Below are 22,854 nucleotides of genomic sequence, written 5' to 3'. Positions count from 1 at the left end.
CCCAATGGTGAGTTCTAGAACCATCACCAGTAATAAACCTAAGGGCCCAATGGTGAGTTCTAGAACCATCACCAGTAATAAACCTAAGGTGCACAATGGTGAGTTCTAGAACCATCACCAGTAATAAGCCTAAGGTGCACAATGGAAAACAGCGTCAAGTGGTTTAAGTGTAGTTGCTGCTGCATGCATATAGATAATATCTCCATAATATGAAATAGACATAAAAATGGCCTGGACAATGTACTTCCTATTTAATTTGTTTCTTGTATTTATTCAGGGTAGCCCAATTGAGACCACTTACCTTTATTTAACTAGGCAAGTCAGTTAAGAACAAATTCTTATTTACAATGACGGCCTACCCCGGCCAAACCCTAACGACGCTGGGCCAATTGTGAGCAGCCCTATGGGATTCCCAATCACGGCCTGTTGTGATACAGCCTGGAATCGAACCAGGTTCTGTATTGATGCCTCTAGCACTGAGATGCAGTGCCTTAGATCGCTGTGCCACTAGGGAGACCCAGTGTGCCATAATGGTGCCAGGAGTAAAACAAATGTTTTATTAACAAAAGTCAGACATGCTTTGTTTCTGTAAAAGAAACCAACGTTTTTTATTTCTACTTCTGTGAACTTCATTGTCTGTATGAACCCTGCTTAAAGGATGTATAATCCTAAGCCTATGTGGTTGTATTGGTGGAGTTATGGGCCGATTCGCATATATATTCACTTGTATTCCTCTAAGTACACATGTGGAACTGTATGAAAAATCCTTTTTATGTTTGTTTCAAACCATTTTGAAATGTTGACCCCAATGTCACACATTGGCTCCATTACTTATATATATATATATATATATATTTTAAATAGCTCTATAACACTGTATGTAAGATGGGGTTGCAGAGGTGAGGGGTTAGAGGGATTCCTTACGTGGTGATCTGCGTCTCCATGAAGATAAGGATGAAAACGAGCAGTGCGGGTAGGATGCTAGCACCCATCATCCAGACAGGGAACTGGCCGTCTGAGCCCAGCGGAGGGATCAGCCACCCCCGCTTCTCAGGACTGGTCACCGAGAAGCCTGTGGGCACGCTCAGCTTCTGTATAGGGGGGGTCAACGGGAAAAGGTCAACCTGAGCTATTCTCACTTCTGATTGGACTCTCTTTATATTTGATCGTGACCTATATTTCACCTGGGTGTAGGTGTCTTTTATGCTGTAGTCCACCAACACCATGATGAGAATCGAGATGGGAACCCCGAAGTCTCCAATCATCCTACGGAGCTGAGACACAGAACATGTCGGACTGAATATGATATGGTTGCTTACTGCCACGAGTGTCAAGGCATTTTGAATAATAACTTTTTTTTTCTCCCTTGGCCAACACTGTATGGCTCTGGTCTGTACTTACCTTGCCAGGGAAGAAGGCACTGTTCTTGAACTTGCGCAGGTAGAATGCAATGAAGAAGGTTCCAGACATGAGCACCAGCGTCAGAAGGGCTGTGTTGGGCTCTCCTACCACCTTGTCAGGCACGTCGACCACAGTGTGGTTGCATGATGATGATGTCCATGTGCCGTTGACTAGGTAACAGCGTTGAAGAGGATGCTCTTGAAAGATCTGGGTCGGTTTTCATTCAGACAGACAGACAGAGGCAGACAGACAGACAGAGGCAGACAGACAGAGACAGACAGACAGACAGACAGACAGACAGACAGAGGCAGACAGACAGACAGTTTTCTTATTAGTCTCATTCCTTCCTGCACCATGACATCTGTTTCAGGTGTGCTGTAGATGACTTCAGTTTCAAATGCTCTCGGCGGTGTCATAATGCATGCAACGGTATAGATGCGGTAAAGAGGTCAATGGAACGTAGACCGTGGAGATAGAAGGATGTCGGATTGGCATCATTGACATTCAACCAATCTGATCTCACAAAGTGGATATTCGTCAAATCCGTCACGATTGATGTATTGTAACTTTTTTTGCTGAGGGGCAATGAGGAGATTCGGGATCTTTCCCCCTTCGGCATCTTTCCCCCACGCATTTCCATGGCATTTCTATTGTTTTGGTTGAGTTCCATTGACCTCGTTACTACATTTATGCTAGCTATGAATGGCAAACTTGTTAGCCAGTGGACAATTTAACCCAATCAGCTCCAGCCCAGTGTTTATGGCCGCTCTTCCTTCCAACCTCACCTTGCCCAGTTTGGAGAAGGTCTCGTAGATGAAGATGAGGGAGATGAGGAAGGAGAATATCTCCTGGGTGAAGCGCGACACGAAGCGGACCAGGAAGCTTCCCTCGAAGGCCACTATGAGGACAACGATGAGCACCAGCCAGAAGCCAATCCATACCCGGCCCGTCAGATACTCCATGTCATTGGCATTGCAGAACTAATGTTGGGTGACGTTCAGAAAGCGTCATTATCATGCGCACATTTAACCATATTCCTTACACCAGCTAGGGTTGCACATTTCCAGAAACTTCCACAAAGTTTTCAGGGTTTTTTTTATGTTGAAGGATTTTTGGAATTAGGAAGGAAAGGAATCCTTCAACTCCTCTAAAGGTGATTTTTTTTTAAACAGAAAACTCTTAGGAATTTTGCAACCAGTTAATTCTTTGTAAATTCTTTGCAGGTGAGTGAACAAGTGCCCAATTTGGGGAGAAGGGGGAGTTAGGAAGAATTAGGCTAGTTGCTCACCGAGTAGAAGGCCTCCTCAAACACCAGCAGGGGTCCAGAGAAGCCCACCACAAGGAGAGGCTGCGCCCCAAGGAGGGAGAATATAACCCCTTGCATTGCCGTGGCGATGATCAGCTCCGACACGCCAATCAACCCCCCTGTTTTCTCACCTAGAGAAGAAGAAGAGGAAGTGAATACCGACTCAAAATGACATGACTACCAATATACTCTATCCCTCTTTTTTTAGCTTAGTTTCGATTCATAAAATGTTTCGTCAGTGCTCCAATATTGTCCTTCTTCTTTTTAACTGTCTCCCTGACTTCCCTCCCTCCCCCAATGGTTGACTGACTGACTGACTGACTGACCCAGTAGTCCTCCGAAGGTGACGGCGGGCGACAGGGCAGCGAAGTAGATGAATATGATGGCGGCCATGCACTGGGGGTTGAGCGCGTCACGTAAGTCACTGGCATATTTGGGGTAGCGCCGTGCGGCATCACGGATCAGACCCCCAAACAGGCGGCCTGAACGGCGCAGAGGGTCGACCCCAGGTTTGAAAGGCGCCTGCAGAGCTGAGGGAGAGAGAAGGAAAAGGGGGTTATTTGGTGGTCATCCCTCAAGCTCTTTCCTTCAGTATGTGTCTTTATCACCCTTGACCATGGAATCGTTGGGCTTTTGGTCTGTAGTCTGCCCTTCTGTTCCTCTGTAGTATACGTATGTATATCTGTGTATGCCTGTCTCTATTACCTTTATCCTTGTGGCTCTTTGGCTCTTTGACCTTGAGCTCCTTGCCCTGCTGCACCTCTGTAGTATACGTATGTATATCTGTGTATGCCTGTCTCTATTACCTTTATCCTTGTGGCTCTTTGGCTCTTTGACCTTGAGCTCCTTGCCCTGCTGCTCCTCTGTAGTATACGTATGTATATCTGTGTATGCCTGTCTCTATTACCTTTATCCTTGTGGCTCTTTGGCTCTTTGACCTTGAGCTCCTTGCCCTGCTGCTCCTCTGTAGTATACGTATGTATATCTGTGTATGCCTGTCTCTATTACCTTTATCCTTGTGGCTCTTTGGCTCTTTGACCTTGAGCTCCTTGCCCTGCTGATCCTCTGTAGTATACGTATGTATATCTGTGTATGCCTGTCTCTATTACCTTTATCCTTGTGGCTCTTTGGCTCTTTGACCTTGAGCTCCTTGCCCTGCTGCTCCTCTGTAGTATACGTATGTATATCTGTGTATGCCTGTCTCTATTACCTTTATCCTTGTGGCTCTTTGGCTCTTTGACCTTGAGCTCCTTGCCCTGCTGCTCCTCTCTCTTGCGGAGCATCTCTCTCTGGAAGCGGGCCACCGAGCGCAGTAGCTCTTCGCCACCCACCTCAGACGGCGGCAGCACGATGCTGCAGTCCAGGAAGCTGTTGATGGCATTCAGCAGGTCCTGCCGCTCGTCCGCCAAGTATGCCGCCTCATGGAAGTGCTGCGGTAAAATAATAACAATAATATATCGTTGCTGTCTGATGAAAATCTCTTATCTCTAAAGCAGAAACTTTTCAGGAAATGGAATAAAACTGCCATATTTTACCATTAACGAACATACAATCACCAAACTTCAGAAGCTATTTGGAATACATTTCTTGGTCCTAGTGTCATGAAATGTTCAGAGTACATTGAGGGGAGTTACTGCTTTCAATAGACAAAAAATAATAATAATAAAATAATGAACATTTGTGAAAATTGTTCCAAGGTTTTCATCAGACAGTAACGATACGCCACTTAGCAGATGCTTTTATTCAAAGTGATCTACAGGAGAGTGACTGCATCGTTTTTTGTTGTATGTGTATGTGCTCCCTGTGGGAGTTCAACCCACGACCTTGGTGTTGCTAGTACCACGCTATAACCAACTGAGCCACATGTGGGGAAGTATGGGTCACACAACAGTATAACCAACTGATCCACAACAGGGCAGTATGGGTCACCAAACGGTTAACTCGCCTTGTCAGACATAAGTGTAGAGATGGAGCGGCCAATCTGGTGGTAGTCAATGTTGGCAATGGGTGGGCCCATGAGGAGGAAGAGAAAACGCACAGGAACAGGAACCTCCAGCACGGACTCCAGCAGGACGGCTTCCTGCAGACGCACAAACGCCATGGAAGGCTGCTCCAGGAAGGCCACGGCGCCTGCGGGAGACAGTTATTACATTTAATTGAAGTTGATGGATTATTGAATTTAGGATGATCGGACTACCAGACTCAGTGGGGCTTTTCACTTTCAGATCCAGTGTGTTAGACTAGAGTACAATTGAAGCAAAATCCTAATGGAGGATCATGCAAAAATTCTTGCTTTAATACAGATATTAATAACAACAACAAAAATGTTAAACTACTATAATTGACACTATCGGCTCTGCCACCAATGTGGGAACGTCTGCCTCATGGCTGGAAATGTGAGTGAAATAGCAAGGCGCACCTACGAGGACGACAGTGGCCTCTGCATTTTCCGGAATCTTCTCCAGCAACTTGAGCTCATGCTTGGACTTGGACCTGTGCATGCCCAATATGGGAGGATTGTCTTTCTGTAGATGAACACTGGAGTTTAGACACCAACAATACGCACACATTCAGACAAAAAAAAAACATAAAACACTCACCCAAGACAAGAGGGCAAAGATAAATACACACACACCACAAACACAACTCAAACAACACAGTAATACACAGAGCTCGCAAAAACGCTCAGACACACAAACATCCCGTACACAGAGACACAAAGACACATCCACACTTCCAAGACCTCGCTCTTCTCCACGTCGATGCGGGTGTCTGTGAGGGTGCCGGCAGCCCCTCCTCCATCCATGAGGGGGTCAGTCACAGAGGGCTCGGCTTGGCCTGTGTGGTTGCTGCTGTTTTGGTGGTTCACCATCAGTGAGACCAGGCTGGCGGCAGAGATGTTCCGCGTGAAAGAGCTGTGTTCCTTCTCATCGCTCGGGTGACTGTGGGGTAGAGGCGAGGAGAGAGAGAGAGAACAGCTGAACTAAGTTTGTGTAGTACAACTAAAGTAATACCTGAGTTTGAGAAGTGACAAATGATGTAAATAAACACTGTGAATATGTACCGTGTGTCTATGTTAGTGATAGACTGTACGTATAGCAGGGTAGCAGGCGGATCATAGACAGCTAGAGGAGAGACATACCTGTGTTTAAGTAGTAGGGCTCTGAGGACATTGGCCCGGTCCTCTACTTTGATCTGATCAGAGATGATCATCTGCTCCACCACCTGATGGGCGATGCCAGGCAAGGTCTTCTGCTTCAAGTCCAGCAGCACCGCACCTAAAGAACACATCCCCAAAGTTTACATTTAACACAACTAACTGTTTCGTTTTCTTGCCTTTGTCCATCCCTTTTTTTTATTCCCCATTTTCTTCCCTTCCTCCCCAATCTCTCCCTTCCTCCCCATTCTCTCCCTTCCTCCCCAATCTCTCCCTTCCTCCCCAATCTCTCCCTTCCTCCCCATTCTCTCCCTTCCTCCCCAATCTCTCCCTTCCTCCCCATTCTCTCCCTTCCTCCCCAATCTCTCCCTTCCTCCCCATTCTCTCCCTTCCTCCCCATTTTCTTCCCTTCCTCCCCAATCTCTCCCTTCCTCCCCAATCTCTCCCTTCCTCCCCAATCTCTCCCTTCCTCCCCATTTTCTCCCTTCCTCCCAATTTTCTTCCCTTCCTCCCCAATCTCTCCCTTCCTCCCCAATCTCTCCCTTCCTCCCTATCTTCATCTGTACTTTTTCTACCTCCCCTCTCACCTCTCTCTTTCACCCTCTCCTTTCCCAACCCCCCCTCCCCTTCTATTCCCAACTCCTTCTCTCCCTCCTCCCCCTTCTATTCCTCACTCATCCTACCTACCTTTCCTCCCTTTCTTCCCTCACTCTCCCCTCTTTCTCTCACCATGGGAGATGGTCTTTCGGAGCTCCAGGAGACTACGGAAGGAGAGCGAGGCGACGTGGGGTTTTCCCCAACGGTCCGTTTCCTCCTCCACTTCCTCCTCAAACTTTATCCAGCGAGCCGTCTCCCGCCACTGCAACTCCTGGTTCTTATCCATCACCAGCTCGTTTAGCTCTACAAACACCTGGAAGAGAGGTCACACATACAATATAGAAAACTATCTCCATAATGAAAACCTCCTCTTGTACCTTGGATCCTGTTCCAACAGCCCTGCTCCAATCATGCCCCTCTGCACTCAGCCCTCTAACAACCCAGATTGTTAACCACTCCCTCCAATCTGGCCACCTGCATTTAAGACCGCTGTCATCAGCCCCCTTCTGAAGAAGCCCACCCTAGACCCGGAAGTGCTGGCTAATTACAGGCCAATATCCAATCTTCTCTTCCTCTCCAAAGTGTTGGAAAAAGTGGTTGCTGTGCAGCTCCCAGACCATCTCAATCAGAACAACCAATTGCTGAAGTTCCAGTCAGGTTTCCAGCCGGCCTACAGCACTGAAACAGGCCCTACTCAGGGTCACCAACGACCTGCTGATGGCGGCTGATGCAGGCTCTCCTTGTCCTCTGATCCTCCTGGACTTGAGCGCAGCGTTTGACACTGTCGATCATCCCATCCTCCTGAAGCGCCTCCGGAACACAACAGACTATCTGGACCAGCTCTGAGCTGGTTCCACTCCTACCTCTTAGACAGGACTGAGTATGGGTCCAAGTCTCGCTCCCACCACATCACCTGCAGTGTCCCACAAGGATCTGTTCTTGGACCCTATCCTGTTTGTTCTGTACATGCTCTCCCCCTCGGACTAATGCAACATACTCTTCATCGAGAACCCTGGCAGGAGTCTCCAGAAGCTCCAAAACATCCAGAACAACCCTGCCAGGATCCTGGTGAGAGTGAAGGATCCTGGTGAGAGTGAAGGATCCTGGTGGGAGTGAAGGATAATCACCCCCATCCTAGCATCTCTGCTCTGGCTCCCCGTCTCAACACCATCACATCACCCCCATCCTGGCTCCCCGTCTCAACACCATCACATCACCCCCATCCTGGCATCTCTGCTCTGGCTCCCCGTCTCAACACCATCACATCATCCCCATCCTGGCTCCCCGTCTCAACACCATCACATCACCCCCATCCTGGCATCTCTGCTCTGGCTCCCCGTCTCAACACCATCACATCACCCCCATCCTGGCATCTCTGCTCTGGCTCCCCGTCTCATTCAGGTTTGAATTCAAAAACTCTCCTGTTGACTTTGCAGTGTATTCATGGAAATGCCCCTCCTTATCTGAAAGAACTTCTCTCCCTCCATAACCCCACCCCCACCGTCAGGTCAAGCAATAGCTGCTCTCTCCCTCCATAACCCCACCCCCACCGTCAGGTCAAGCAATAGCTGCTCTCTCCCTCCATAACCCCCCTTCAGGTCAAGCAATAGCTGCTCTCTCCCTCCATAACCCCCCTTCAGGTCAAGCAATAGCTGCTCTCTCCCTCCATAACCCCACCCCCACCGTCAGGTCAAGCAATAGCTGCTCTCTCCCTCCATAACCCCACCCCCACCGTCAGGTCAAGCAATAGCTGCTCTCTCCCTCCATAACCCCACCCCCACCGTCAGGTCAAGCAATAGCTGCTCTCTCCATCCATAACCCCACCCCCACCGTCAGGTCAAGCAATAGCTGCTCTCTCCCTCCATAACCCCACCCCCACCGTCAGGTCAAGCAATAGCTGCTCTCTCCCTCCATAACCCCACCCCCACCGTCAGGTCAAGCAATAGCTGCTCTCTCCCTCCATAACCCCACCCCCACCGTCAGGTCAAGCAATAGCTGCTCTCTCCTCCATAACCCCACCCCCACCGTCAGGTCAAGCAATAGCTGCTCTCTCCCTCCATAACCCCACCCCCACCGTCAGGTCAAGCAATAGCTGCTCTCTCCCTCCATAACCCCACCCCCACCGTCAGGTCAAGCAATAGCTGCTCTCTCCATCCATAACCCCACCCCCACCGTCAGGTCAAGCAATAGCTGCTCTCTCCCTCCATAACCCCACCCCCACCGTCAGGTCAAGCAATAGCTGCTCTCTCCCTCCATAACCCCACCCCCACCGTCAGGTCAAGCAATAGCTGCTCTCTCCCTCCATAACCCCACCCCCACCGTCAGGTCAAGCAATAGCTGCTCTCTCCATCCATAACCCCACCCCCACCGTCAGGTCAAGCAATAGCTGCTCTCTCCCTCCATAACCCCACCCCCACCGTCAGGTCAAGCAATAGCTGCTCTCTCCCTCCATAACCCCCCTTCAGGTCAAGCAATAGCTGCTCTCTCCCTCCATAACCCCCCTTCAGGTCAAGCAATAGCTGCTCTCTCCCTCCATAACCCCACCCCCACCGTCAGGTCAAGCAATAGCTGCTCTCTCCCTCCATAACCCCACCCCCACCGTCAGGTCAAGCAATAGCTGCTCTCTCCCTCCATAACCCCACCCCCACCGTCAGGTCAAGCAATAGCTGCTCTCTCCATCCATAACCCCACCCCCACCGTCAGGTCAAGCAATAGCTGCTCTCTCCCTCCATAACCCCACCCCCACCGTCAGGTCAAGCAATAGCTGCTCTCTCCCTCCATAACCCCACCCCCACCGTCAGGTCAAGCAATAGCTGCTCTCTCCCTCCATAACCCCACCCCCACCGTCAGGTCAAGCAATAGCTGCTCTCTCCCTCCATAACCCCACCCCCACCGTCAGGTCAAGCAATAGCTGCTCTCTCCCCCCATAACCCCACCCCCACCGTCAGGTCAAGCAATAGCTGCTCCTCCTTTTAGGTCGAATAATGACTTTTTTTCAAACTTGATTTTAACATTCTGTCATAAAGAGCACATGTTCAACATCATTAAAAAAAACTTATTTTCCCCATTTCAAGAAGGGGCAACTGAATGCAAGCTTCACAAAACTTTAAATCAATGTTTTTATTATATATATATTTGTTTTTATTTGAATTGTTACAACATTTCTAGCTTATCTATCTATCTATGGCGAGAGGGTTGCCGTGTTATGCTCAATGCAGTTTTCCACAAAACACCAGAAAATGGCTAAAAACAGTAGAAGCAGCTCACCTGCTTTTACACTATGATTTGACTATTATATGTCAAATATATATATATATATAAAACATTTACAGAATAGTTTTACCATATTAAAACGAATGTTTGCGTAACAAGATTGACCTTAAAATTACGGACAGATGTAAATGACTTACTAATCACATGAAATAAATGATCATCTTTAGAAAGGATTTTGTCAAAGAAAAAAAATTAACTAGGGCTTTACAATGATGGTGCAAACATCGGATAAATCTTGGGGTTAAAATCAGAAAAACATGATGAGGGACATGTCAAAATGAAGATTTTTGGCAAGTCTTTTTTTTATTTTAATTGAACCTTTATTTAACCAGGCAAGTCAGTTAAGAACAAATTCTTATTTACAATGACAGCCTACCCCGGCCAAACCCAGAAGACGCTGGGCCAATTGTGCGCCGCCCTATGGGACTCCCAATCACAGCCAGATGTGATACAGCCTGGATTCAAAACAGGAACTTTCGTGACACCTCTTGCACTGAGATACAGTGCCTTAGACTGCTGCGCCACTCAGGAAATCAGATTTTTGTTTTTTACATCAATGTGCTTTATATTAAAGGGCACATCATTTAATATAACAGGCTTTTAAAATTCAATACTGGCACAACGAGAATCACACACACACACACACACACACACACACATTTTCCCATTTTAGGTGACTTCCTACTCATGTGTAACATAACCCCCCAAAAAATGTGTACATTAGACTATACTTGCATTCGTGTTTCTATTATTATTGCTGTGAATCCTGAAGTTTCCCTATCCAAAATAAGTGTTGTATCAACCAGACTATGTTCCAATGAACTTAGGACAGGTGCATGAAGACATTAGGATATGTATCCAGCATGCATCAACTCTCTGCAGGTAGCTTAGTGGTTAGAGCGTTGGGCCAGTAACCAGAAGGTTGCTGGTTGCTGGATCAAATCCCTGAGCTGACAATGTAAAAATGTGTTGTTCTGTCCCTGAGCAAGGCAGTTAACCCCCTCTTCCCCGACGGCTGAAGATGTTGATTATGGCAGCCCCCAGGTTAAATGTGGAAGCCGCATTCAGTTGTACAACTGACTAGGTTTCCCCCTTACAAACACAGCATGCTGTATAGGCGTGGTGTTAGATTTTGACTGCACAGTTACTTAAACTTCTATCTGAAGGCTAATACGGCAAGTCCAAAGTGACCTAGGCTAAAACCGGGTTGTGCTGGTCCAAAACCACCCTACCTTCTGATGCCGTGCCATACGACCCACGAACTCCAAGCGAACTATTCTGTCCAACAGAGATGTGGATCGATACACAACCACTGGCTGGGTGAGCGAGAAGCAGAGATACTGACAAATCTGACAGAGCAGCCTTACCTTACACACACACACAGAGAGAAGAGAGTGAACTTTACCTGGTTACCCTAATACAACAAACTTAACTCCCTGGATTACATTTTAGAGCCCCTTTGTGTCGTGTTACCTCTCTGCTTTTTTCTTGTGGCGTGTGAAAGTTGTCCCTACATTCATTTCTAACGTCTCTGTCTTTCTCTCCCACATTTCCCTAACTGACCTATGTACCAAAGCAGGGAGTTGAAGTACAGGTGACACATTGACTTCTTAAAACCAAACTCTCATCATAATAATGACTTGACATGTGCTACTCACACGTCAGTGCCGGTTACTTGTAACCAGCAGTAATTCTACTGGTCTAACATCTCGGTAGGGGGTCGAATCAAAGCGTAATAGCATATGACAGTGTCATATAAGTCTACTGTATGATGGACCTAAGGCACTGCATCTCAATACTAGAGGTGTCACTACAGACCCGGGTTCAATTCCAGGCTGTATCACAACTGGCCGTGATTTGGAGTCCCATAGGACGGCGCACAATTGGCCCAGCGTCGTCCGGGTTTGGGTTTGGCCGGGGTAGACAGTCATTGTAAATAAGAATTTGTTCTTAACTGACTTGCAAGGTTAAATAAAAAAATGCAGGTAAAGTGGTAGCAAAACAACAAATACTGCCACCCTGTCTACCAAATGGATGTTCAAGCAAGGAAAGAAATGTGGAATTGGGCCATATAAACCAGTACCCCTCGCCCCCTAGTACCCACCTCATGTGGGGTACGATCCAACTTGCGGCTGCGGGCACTAGGCTCCTTGTGGTCCTTGTTGATGTGCACCACCTGACTCTTGTTGCTCTTCCTGACCAGGTGCCGGCGCACCGCAGGGACATCCTCGAACCTGTGGCCTATGGGACATGGGGAGTGGAGAAAGAGAGATGGAAAGAGAAACATAGAGAGATAGTCATTTTCTGGTCCCAGACTGATTTTCTGTTTGTTAAGTCATCAGATCAGACAAATATTTATTTTTTAATGACAACATCAAAATGTCTGGGGAAAGATGTTGAATTTTTGGATGTTATCTGACCAGGTTACAAACAGTTAAATATGTAATTTTCTTAAAAACATCCTTTTACAATCAGAATACAACTGACCGCCATGTCACAAAAGACATCATTAACGTCACTGCAGCTAGTTGCTAATGCCCACTGCAGTGTGCTTTAACAAGCACGGCGAGAACACACTCAGATTCCCACGGGAGTACTTTTCTTGAAAACAACATTTCAGGATTGGTTTTAACAATAGGAAAGCTTTCCGAGGACTCAGGGTGTGTGAGACTAGCGAATCAAGACCAACCCTCATTAACTAGCCGACTTATTGCTTCTTTTTTTTTCACTCACTTCTCACAGCTCAAATCGAGGCAGATTCATGACTATCAAACTAAGATAATGGTTCTGTTGGCTAACCACTGAAACAAACATTTAGAGCAGTAAATCAGAATTACAAACTTGCAAAATAATTGCAAGAACTTTAAACAGGCAGTCAAAACCTTAAAGAAAGATAATCAAACATTTTATATTATTAATTATAACAATATCATAATAATTTAATTATATATTATATCATGGATACTCACAAAAATGTTTTCCTCTGACTCAAAGAAAGGCGCAGTTGCAACCTTTTGACTTTCAGAAAACAGCAACAAACCTTGCTTCACTTTGGGGCAAAATGAATGATTGTTTTCCAAAGAATGACGGATGAGCACACGCCACACACGCACATACACACACACACACACATACACATACACACACACACGCACGCACACATACACACACACACACACACACACACACAGAGACTTTTATCTGAACATGAAACAAACTATGCAAAACTAGGAAAGTAGTCCAGGGGTGGGCTGCTTTGGGCTCTTTGAAAATGCTCACATTCCAACGGTACACAGTGGGATGGACAACATTGTTTGCCTGTACACAGAACAATCAATTCCATATTGGGATCAGATTTAAGATAACAAATGCAAATTGACTGTGGAGAACAGGCTTTTTGTTTCTAAATATTAGGGTTTTGTAAGCTTTTCATCAGGGTAAGGACAGACACAAAAACATATCTTGGTAAAAGCTTTATTTTAGTTTTTCTTTCATTCTCCCTAGAGGTGATATCATTTGGATGAGTTGTCCATGAAAAGGTTACTGACAAATACCTTAACATACAGCCAAAGTGATGTTTACGAGATGTCTAATAAATTAATAGGTTCAAATCGGAGTAATTCCACCATGTTAAATAAAAGTTTTTAAAAAACAAAGTCAAAATAATGACATAAATACAGTTGCTAGTGAAAGTGTGTACACCCCTTGTACATCATTCACATTTAGCTGCCTTAAAACTAAATGTAAAAAAATAGGATTAAATTATATTGTCCCCCACCGATCTACACAACCTACTATACATTTTCAAAGTGAAAGAAAATGTATAGAACATTTTCAAAATGAATTAAGTGAAGATGTATTGATTGTGTATGTGTTCACACCCCAGAGTTAATACCTGTTAATAATTTGAAGAATATTCTTCCAACCTTGCACAACTCTTAGGGCAACAAACATCCATTGTTTTTGTCAAAATTGCTGAAGCTCAGTAAATTTGGTTGGGAATCATTGATGGACAACAATATTAAAACCGTGTTTCTGTTTTCAAGCAGATTTCAGTAAGAACAGAGTGGACCACTCAGCACCTCTTGGAATGCCATTATGGTGTATCTTTGGTATAAAACCTTGAGTAATTGTTCCACAGAATTTTAAAAAACTCTATCCCAGGGTAAACAGAAGACTATGGCAGGTTTTTACCTGGGCTTTGCTCGTTTTCAAATGTATTTTTGATCCTGACAAACTCCCAAGTCCCTGATGGTGACAAGCATACTCATAACATGATGCTGCCACCACAATACTTGAAAATACAAAGAGATCAACAACATTGCATTTACTCCACATTATTGGCCTGTATGACAACGTGAAAAGAAGCAAGCCTGTGTTAAATAATCCACTCCATCCATTCTGTTAGCAACAAGTAACATTGCAAGACAACATGGCAAATAAATGTACTTTTTGCTTATGTCAATTGCAACCTTCATTTACCACTGAATTACTGCTCCCTAACACAGATTTTAAGGTTGTCTTTGATGAACAAAAATAGGACATCACTCTGGTGAATAAACGTAACTTTATGACTACTGTTCCCCGGAGGGAAACGAGATACAACACAACTATTTTTTTTGTATAATTTTTTTTATTTCACCTTTATTTAACCAGGTAGGCTAGTTGAGAGCAAGTTCTCATTTACAACTGCGACCTGGCCAAGATAAAGCATAGCAGTTTTATAAAAAAATAAAAAGAGTCTATATACATTGTGTGCAAAAGGCATGAGGAGGTAGGTGAATAATTACAATTTAGCAGATTAACACTGGAGTGATAAATGATCAGATGGTCATGGGCAGGTAGAGATTCTGGTGTGCAAGAAAAGTAAATAAATAAAAACAGTATGGGGATGAGGTAGGTCAATTGGGTGGGCTATTTACCAATGGACTATGTACAGCTGCAAAAAACTATGGAGAGTCGTTTTTTCTCGACTTCAATTGAAGAACTCAAAATCAGGCCTGACAAGGCTCTTTCCACAGGTGATAACCCTGTGGCACGGATTCATTCCTTTAATTCAGTATCCCTCTCCACCGAGAGCCCAAAACGCACACCCTTTTAGGAACCTCACCGCCAGGTCACAAGCCATCAATTCCCACATACAGTGCCTTGCGAAAGTATTCGGCCCCCTTGAACTTTGCGACCTTTTGCCACATTTCAGGCTTCAAAAATAAAGATATAAAACTGTATTATTTTTTTTTGTGAAGAATCAACAACAAGTGGGACACAATCATGAAGTGGAACGACATTTATTGGATATTTCAAACTTTTTTAACAAATCAAAAACTGAAAAATTGGGCATGCAAAATTATTCAGCCCCTTTACTTTCAGTGCAGCAAACTCTCTCCAGAAGTTCAGTGAGGATCTCTGAATGATCCAATGTTGACCTAAATGACTAATGATGATAAATACAATCCACCTGTGTGTAATCAAGTCTCCGTATAAATGCGCCTGCACTGTGATAGTCTCAGAGGTCCGTTAAAAGCGCAGAGATAATCATGAAGAACAAGGAATACACCAGGCAGGTCCGAGATACTGTTGTGAAGAAGTTTAAAGCCGGATTTGGATACAAAAAGATTTCCCAAGCTTTAAACATCCCAAGGAGCACTGTGCAAGCGATAATATTGAAATGGAAGGAGTATCAGACCACTGCACATCTACCAAGACCTGGCCGTCCCTCTAAACTTTCAGCTCATACAAGGAGAAGACTGATCAGAGATGCAGCCAAGAAGCCCATGATAACTCTGGATGAACTGCAGAGATCTACAGCTGAGGTGGGAGACTCTGTCTATAGGACAACAATCAGTCGTATATTGCACAAATCTGGCCTTTATGGAAGAGTGGCAAGAAGAAAGCCATTTCTTAAAGATATCCATAAAAAGTGTCGTTTAAAGTTTGCCACAAGCCACCTGGGAGACACACCAAACATGTGGAAGAAGGTGCTCTGGTCAGATGAAACCCAAATTGAACTTTTTGGCAACAATGCAAAACGTTATGTTTGGCGTAAAAGCAACACAGCTCACCACCCTGAACACACCATCCCCACTGTCAAACATGGTGGTGGCAGCATCATGGTTTGGGCCTGCTTTTCTTCAGCAGGGACAGGGAAGATGGTTAAAATTGATGGGAAGATGGATGGAGCCAAATACAGGACCATTCTGTAAGAAAACCTGATGGAGTCTGCAAAAGACCTGAGACTGGGAAGGAGATTTGTCTTCCAACAAGACAATGATCCAAAACATAAAGCAAAATCTACAATGGAATGGTTCAAAAATAAACATATTCAGGTGTTAGAATGGCCAAGTCAAAGTCCAGACCTGAATCCAATCGAGAATCTGAAAACTGCTGTTCACAAGTGCTCTCCATCCAACCTCACTGAGCTCGAGCTGTTTTGCAAGGAGGAATGGGAAAAAATTTCAGTCTCTCGATGTGCAAAACTGATAGAAACATACCCCAAGCGACTTACAGCTGTAATCACAGCAAAAGGTGGCGCTACAAAGTATTAACTTAAGGGGGCTGAATAATTTTGCACGCCCAATTTTTCAGTTTTTGATTTGTTAAAAAAGTTTGAAATATCCAATAAATGTCGTTCCACTTCATGATTGTGTCCCACTTGTTGTTGATTCTTCACAAAAAAATACAGTTTTATATCTTTATGTTTGAAGCCTGAAATGTGGCAAAAGGTCGCAAAGTTCAAGGGGGCCGAATACTTTCGCAAGGCACTGTAGACGCCATATTCACTTTCAAAGTGGAGAATGAATAACCCTGCTCAAAAAAGCTCCTATAGGGACATTCAAATGTTCCCCAGAGCACTTTGGAAAGGATTCCTTCATTATTCCTTTATACATTCCTTTGTTATGGCACCAAAGTTCCAACGCCTGCCGCTTAAATGCATACGCCGTTGCAGACGAATAGTAGTCAAGCCCACAGACCCCAAATCTCTGGCCGAGGATAATCAAGGAGGGCTGTATGCGTTTAAGTGGCAGGCGTTGGAGCTTTGGTGCCAAAACAAAGGAATCGTGTTTGTGAGAGTCTCCCCTTTCCATAGAGTGGTCATAATAGTTTGTAGACCGATTTTCGGGATGTTTCATGGTCTGTTTTTTAAAACTTTTACCTCTTTTTCTCCCCAATTTCGTGCTATCCAATTGGTAGTTACAGTCTTGTCTCATCCCTGCACTCCCGTACGGACTCGGGAATGGCGAAGTTCGAGAGCCATGCGTCCTCCGAAACACAACCCAACCAAGCTGCACTATCTCTTGACACAATACCCACTTAACCCGGAAGCCAGCCACACCAATATGTCCGAGGAAACACCATACACCTAGCGACCGTGTCAGCGTGCATGAGCCCGGCCCGCCACAGGAGTCGCTAGAGCGCGATGGCACAAGGACATCCCTGCCTACCAAACCCTCCCCTAACCCGGACGATGCTGGGCCAACTGTGCGCCACCCCATGGGTATCCCATATCTGAGGGATTCTGATGGGATTTTTAAAAAGGATGTTACTTAAATTGTGTCAATCGACTCTAGGGGGTTTAAACATGGACAAGCGTTCAATGTACATAGTGCTTCCACAAGACTGTATAGCCTGCATGAAGCCCCCTTATGTCCACAAGGGGCTCTGGCAATGGCTGACATGGTATCCCGTTTAGCAGTAACCAAACGTGGGGGAACTGTTGTCACTGTAATGTTTTTGTGGAGGGGCGCACTGATCGCTGAAAAGTTGGAGGGGTTATATCCTGCCTGTTTGGCCCTGTCCGGGGGTATCGTTGGATGGGGCCACAGTGTCTCCCGACCCCTCCTGTCTCAGCCTCCAGTATTTATGCTGCAGTACTTTATGTGTCGGGGGGCTAGGGTCAGTTTGTTATATCTGGAGTACTTCTCCTGTCCTATTCAGTGTCCTGTGTGAATCTAAGTATGCGTTCTCTAATTCTCTCTTTCTCTCTTTCTTTTTCTCTCTTGGAGGACCTGAGCCCTAGGACCATGCCTCAGGACTACCTGGCCTGATGACACCTTGCTGTCCCCAGTTCACCTGGCCGTGCTGCTGCTCCAGTTTCAACTGTTCTGCCTGCGGCTATGGGACCCTGACCTGTTCACCGTACGTGCTACCTGTCCCAGACCTGCTGTTTTCAAGTCTCTAGAGACAGCAGGAGAGGTAGAGATACTCTGAATGATTGGCTATGAAAAGCCAACTGACATTTACTCCTGAGGTGCTGACCTCTTGCACCCTCGACAACCACTGTGATTATTATTATTTGACCCTGCTGGTCATCTATGAACATTTGAACATCTTGGCCATGTTCTGTTATAATCTCCACCCGGCACAGCCAGAAGAGGACTGGCCACCCCTCATAGCCTGGTTCCTCTCTAGGTTTCTTCCTAGGGAGTTTTTGCTAGCCACCGTGCTTCTACACCTGCATTGATTGCTGTTTGGGGGTTTTAGGCTGGGTTTCTGTACAGCACTTTGTGACATCAGCTGATGTAAGAAGGGCTTTATAAATACATTTGATTGATCGCTCAGACCTATGCTAAGGCCCCTCACTCTGGGGGGATTCTTCCTCATCAGAAGCCCCGTTTCCTCCATTTCCTCCAACACCAGGATCTGGAGATAGGAATGGAGATGTTACCGGGAGAAAGCCGGGATGAGCAACTGCCGCCCAGGCAGACAAGACATTTGCTCCGACCAAAGACCCAATCCATCTCCGCGTCCCACAACTCAGACTCGGGCACCCGGGAGAGGAAGTCACTAATCGGAAACACCAACCCCCTCAAGAATGCCACACGATTGTCAAGAGAGCCTGATGGAGTGGGACTAGGAGAACAGTGCAAGCCACTTTTACTGACCCCTTCCCCCAGTCCCACATACAAACGGAATAGAGCGACGGCAGCCAGAGCACCAAGCCGAGACGTACAAAACAACAAACGTGGGTATCTTTTTATTTATCTGGGCATGGTCGCGAATCCAAAACTGGCTTGTTAGCCTTCGTCGTTTCGGTCGCGTTAGCCATCTCACTCATTGCTACAGCCAGGGCAAAGCAATCCAAGAATAAGTCATTGGTTTGTAGTTAGGAAACTAGCAAAACAAATACAAACTCCAGCACACAACATTCAGGGGGTGAGCACGCTCTACGACAAAGGGACAGTTTAGTTTGCACAATTTTTTGTTTTGTGGCATGTATCATTTGAGGTGAAGAGCTGAAGAATTGTAAGCAATTCATCCGAGCCTCAGGGTTATCACCTGTGGAAGGCGTGACTTTCAGCGAGGCGCGTAATTTCATTGGCCGTGTCAGGCGTGATTTGTGAGAGTACGACTTCCCATAGTTGTGTTGTAGGACAAAGTTGGTAGAATCTTATTCAAAATGATTCACAGCTGTAATGCGAAAAGGTACCACGTATTAACATTTAATGGTTATTTTTTAAATATATTTTTTAAACTTTCTATAATTTTCTTTCCCTTTGAAAATGTGGAGTAGGTTGTGGATTACATAAGAAATATGGAATCCATTTTGAAATAAAAATTCAAAGGCAGAAAATGTTGAAGATTGTGCAATAGATGTGTAGACTTTCACTAGGCACTGTATATCAAAAATAATATGTCATTTGCTTGCATGGTCTCATATTAATGCCATATAATGATGTCACAGTAAAGTGTTATCAGAAATACAAAAATTGTCATAATGATGATAGCCCTATGTAGGGATGCTAAAGTGATGTCATAGTAAAGTCTGAATTTATATCAAAATGATTCCCACTGTGTTTTCATGGAAGATCTGCTATGATGTCACAAAAAATGCTATGATGTCACAGTAATATCAACATTAATCTCATGTGTAGTCATGGAAATGATGATGTTATGATGTCACAGAATATTCAACATTCATCTCCTGTGTAGTCATGGGAATGCTGATATGATGTCACAGTAATATCAAAGTTAATCCCAGGTGAGGTCATGGAAATAATGCTACAATGATGTCACAGTAATGTATAACGTTAGTCTCCTGTAAAGTCATTAAAATGGTGCTGCAATGGTGTTGTAGTAATACTAAAATGAATCCCCTGTTTCGTCATTGAAATGCTGTCACAGAACCAAGGTTAATAGTTTAGTCATTGAAACATTTCACAGTACCAAAGGTAATAGTTTAGTTATTAAAACATGGTACAGAACCAAGGTTAATAGTTTAGTCATTAAATCCTTATATGACATCACAGTGAAATGGGAATCATCCCTCTGTGTAGTCATTGAAATCCAGGTCGGTTCAAGTTCGGAAAAATATGATTGATTTGTCGATTGACTGACTGACTGATTGATTGGTACTCACTTTTGATCCCATCCAGGTCGGCGGACCCCAGCATCTGGGCCTCGCTGTCGTCAGTGGCCTGGCGCTGGTGATGCTCCTGCAGCCCACACGTCATGTTGCCCGAGCGCCGGCGCTCCTGCAGGTCATAGCTGCGGCTACCACCAGGGGGCGGTGCTCTGGAGGAGGGAGGTATGGAACCCCATGTGGATGGGCTAGGGGACTCCCGGGAGGGGCCGGAGGACAGGCCGTTGCTCCCTTTGTGAGGGGCCAACACCGAGTCCACTGGCTTACTGGTACCATGGCAATGACATGCAGAGAGACAGACAGATATACAGACAGAGGCTCTATGTGAATTTGTATGAATATGTATTACTGTTTGTATGTACAGTATGTGTGATTGTGTGTGTGTATTGCTATATCAGTCTGTGCATGTGTGTTTTGCTCACTCAGTAGGTGTGGCGTCTTCTGGCAGGTCGGTGCCCAGGGCAGTCTCGGGTACGATGGTGAGGTGTCTGGGAAAGCTGGCACTGCCAGGCTGGCTTGGCGTGGGAGTAGGAGTGGCACTGGCACAGTCATCCTCAGACACAAAGAACTACAGAAAGGACAGACTAGGGTCAATGAGGAAGAAGACTACCTATTCAGAAAGAAAGGAGCTGAGTGTGTGTGTGTGTGTGTGTGTGTGTGTGTGTGTGTGTGTGTGTGTGTGTGTGTGTGTGTGTGTGTGTGTGTGTGTGTGTGTGTGTGTGTGTGTGTGTGTGTGTGTGTGTCTTATGTGTGTGTGTGTGTGTCTTATAGTGTGTGTGGGTCTTATAGTGTGTGTGTGTGTGTCTTATAGTGTGTGTGTCTTATAGTCTGTGTGTGCGTGTGTGTGTGTCTTATAGTGTGTCTGTGTGTCTGTGTCTTATAGTGTGTGTGTGTGTGTCTTATAGTGTGTGTGGGTCTTATAGTGTGTGTGTGTGTGTCTTATAGTGTGTGTGTCTTATAGTGTGTGTGTGAGTGTCTGTGTGCGTGTCTTATAGTGTGTGTGTGTGTGTGTCTTATAGTGTGTGCGTGTGTGTGTGTGTGCGTGTGTGTCTTATAGTGTGTGTGTGTGAGTGTCTGTGTGCGTGTCTTATAGTGTGTGTGTGTGTGTGTGTGTGTGTGTGTGTGTGTGTGTGTGTGTGTGTGTGTGTGTGTGTGTGTGTGTGTGTTTGTGTCTGTGTGTCTTATAGTGTTTGTGTGTGTCTTACAGTGTGTGTGTGTGTGTGTGTGCTCAGTATGTATGGTGTGTATACCCTTTGTACTGTATAAACCATTATAAGCTTGTGACTCCACCTGCACATCTTCGTTGTGTGTGTCCATGTCTGTATCAGGTGTGGTGGTCTGCCCTCCCTCTCCATCGTACTGGCTGTAGGACTCTTCCTCCGCCTCCTCTTCCTCCTCGTCCTCCTCTATGGTGGGAGCTCCTCCGGCCCCGGATCCTCTTCTCCGTCCCGTTCCCTTCTTCCTCTTGTTGCTCTTCTTCTTCTTCCCCTCCGGGGGAAGTTTGGACAGCGGGTGGTGGATGTGATGAGAGGAGTGGCGGTGGTCTGGAGACATTGATTGATATGACTGATGTCAAAGCCAAACAAGGAAGTAAAGCGAAACAGAACCTACAGTAGTGTGGTAATTTCCACAGGGTCAGGAGAATAACTGGAGTAAACGTTTGTTATTTCTTGAACAGCATTGTTGGTTAAGGGCTTGTAAGTTGCATTTCACTTTAAGGTCTACAGTACACCAGTTGTATTCGGCGCATGTGATAAATACATTTTGATTTGATCTGATTTTACCATAGAGAAGATGGCTCCCTATCCAAGTCCTCTGGTATTTAACTGGCATATTAAGCAAACACACATTTACCACATTTGTCTCTGTCTATACAGGTTATTTCCAAACACAATGTAATTACATAGCCCTATATGGTCACTGCATGAAACAGTGATTGAATAGATATGAGAGGTAACTAGGCTAAATCAGCTGTGGGTGGCTGGCTGGCTGGCTGGCTGGGTGGCTCACACTCAAAGTCCTCCTCGTTATAGGCCCGGTGCTTCTCTGGTGGTCCACGGGCCGGCGGGTGGAGGATCTGCTGGAACCGCTGCACTCCCAGGGTCTTGTTCAGGTCCCGCTCTTCGTCCTCGTCATCGTCAATCCGCCGAGGAGAGGGCGGCGGCTGGACCGGCTAGCGGCGGCGGGGGGAGGAGGGTATGGGTGGAAATAGGTTAGTGATGATTTCACAACGGATTTACAATTACATTACATTACATCTAGAGCAACTTTTTGTTAGGACATTCAAGAAAAGGCATGCCAATAGCATAATTGCTAACAGTAAATGTGCCTCGTCATTAAACAGCTCATGTGCTATGCTATAGAGCCGGGGTATTCAAGACCCTACGAGGTCTGAAGCCTGCTGGTTTTCTGTTCTACCTGATAATTAATTGCGCACACCTGCTGTCCCAGGTATAAATCAGTCCCTGATTAGAGGGGAACCATGAAAAACTTTCAGTGGAACTTGCTTTGAGGTGCAGAATTCACTTTGAAGACTAGAGGATATGATTGGTAGACAAGGAAGTGCAAAGTGCATGGCATCATAGACACCACTAGGGGGAGACAAAGTCACTGGTACATGCCAGGTGACTGACTTGATACTTCTTCAAGTACTGCATTTCATTGCAATATATATACCTGTATATATTTGTGTTTTCAATTTTCGCCTAAAATGACATACCCAAATTTAACTGCCTGTAGCTCAGGCCTTGAAGCAAGGAT

General features: G+C 45.6%; 1 protein-coding gene across 1 annotated transcript in view; it reads right to left on the bottom strand.

Moving 5' to 3' along the window:
- Window positions 1–22,854, bottom strand: part of LOC115103355 (anion exchange protein 2-like) — a 66,050-nt gene that overhangs the window by 9,157 nt on the left and 34,039 nt on the right. The window contains exons 3-19 of the mRNA XM_065005958.1: window positions 22,105–22,267; window positions 21,385–21,638; window positions 20,517–20,662; window positions 20,092–20,360; window positions 11,839–11,975; window positions 6,594–6,774; window positions 5,850–5,985; window positions 5,451–5,649; window positions 5,127–5,232; window positions 4,653–4,837; window positions 3,918–4,137; window positions 3,034–3,237; window positions 2,690–2,838; window positions 2,187–2,381; window positions 1,402–1,608; window positions 1,185–1,274; window positions 925–1,091 (exon numbers count right to left, since the gene is read on the bottom strand). Coding sequence (XP_064862030.1) covers window positions 925–1,091; window positions 1,185–1,274; window positions 1,402–1,608; window positions 2,187–2,381; window positions 2,690–2,838; window positions 3,034–3,237; window positions 3,918–4,137; window positions 4,653–4,837; window positions 5,127–5,232; window positions 5,451–5,649; window positions 5,850–5,985; window positions 6,594–6,774; window positions 11,839–11,975; window positions 20,092–20,360; window positions 20,517–20,662; window positions 21,385–21,638; window positions 22,105–22,267 — 3,008 coding nt within the window. The remainder of the gene's footprint in view (window positions 1–924; window positions 1,092–1,184; window positions 1,275–1,401; window positions 1,609–2,186; window positions 2,382–2,689; window positions 2,839–3,033; window positions 3,238–3,917; window positions 4,138–4,652; window positions 4,838–5,126; window positions 5,233–5,450; window positions 5,650–5,849; window positions 5,986–6,593; window positions 6,775–11,838; window positions 11,976–20,091; window positions 20,361–20,516; window positions 20,663–21,384; window positions 21,639–22,104; window positions 22,268–22,854) is intronic.

Source organism: Oncorhynchus nerka, linkage group LG20, assembly GCF_034236695.1.
Source record: "Oncorhynchus nerka isolate Pitt River linkage group LG20, Oner_Uvic_2.0, whole genome shotgun sequence".
NCBI classification, from domain to species: Eukaryota; Metazoa; Chordata; class Actinopteri; order Salmoniformes; family Salmonidae; genus Oncorhynchus; species Oncorhynchus nerka.
The sequence above is the reverse complement of the archived record's forward strand: the minus strand, read 5'-3'. Positions and strand labels throughout refer to the sequence as shown.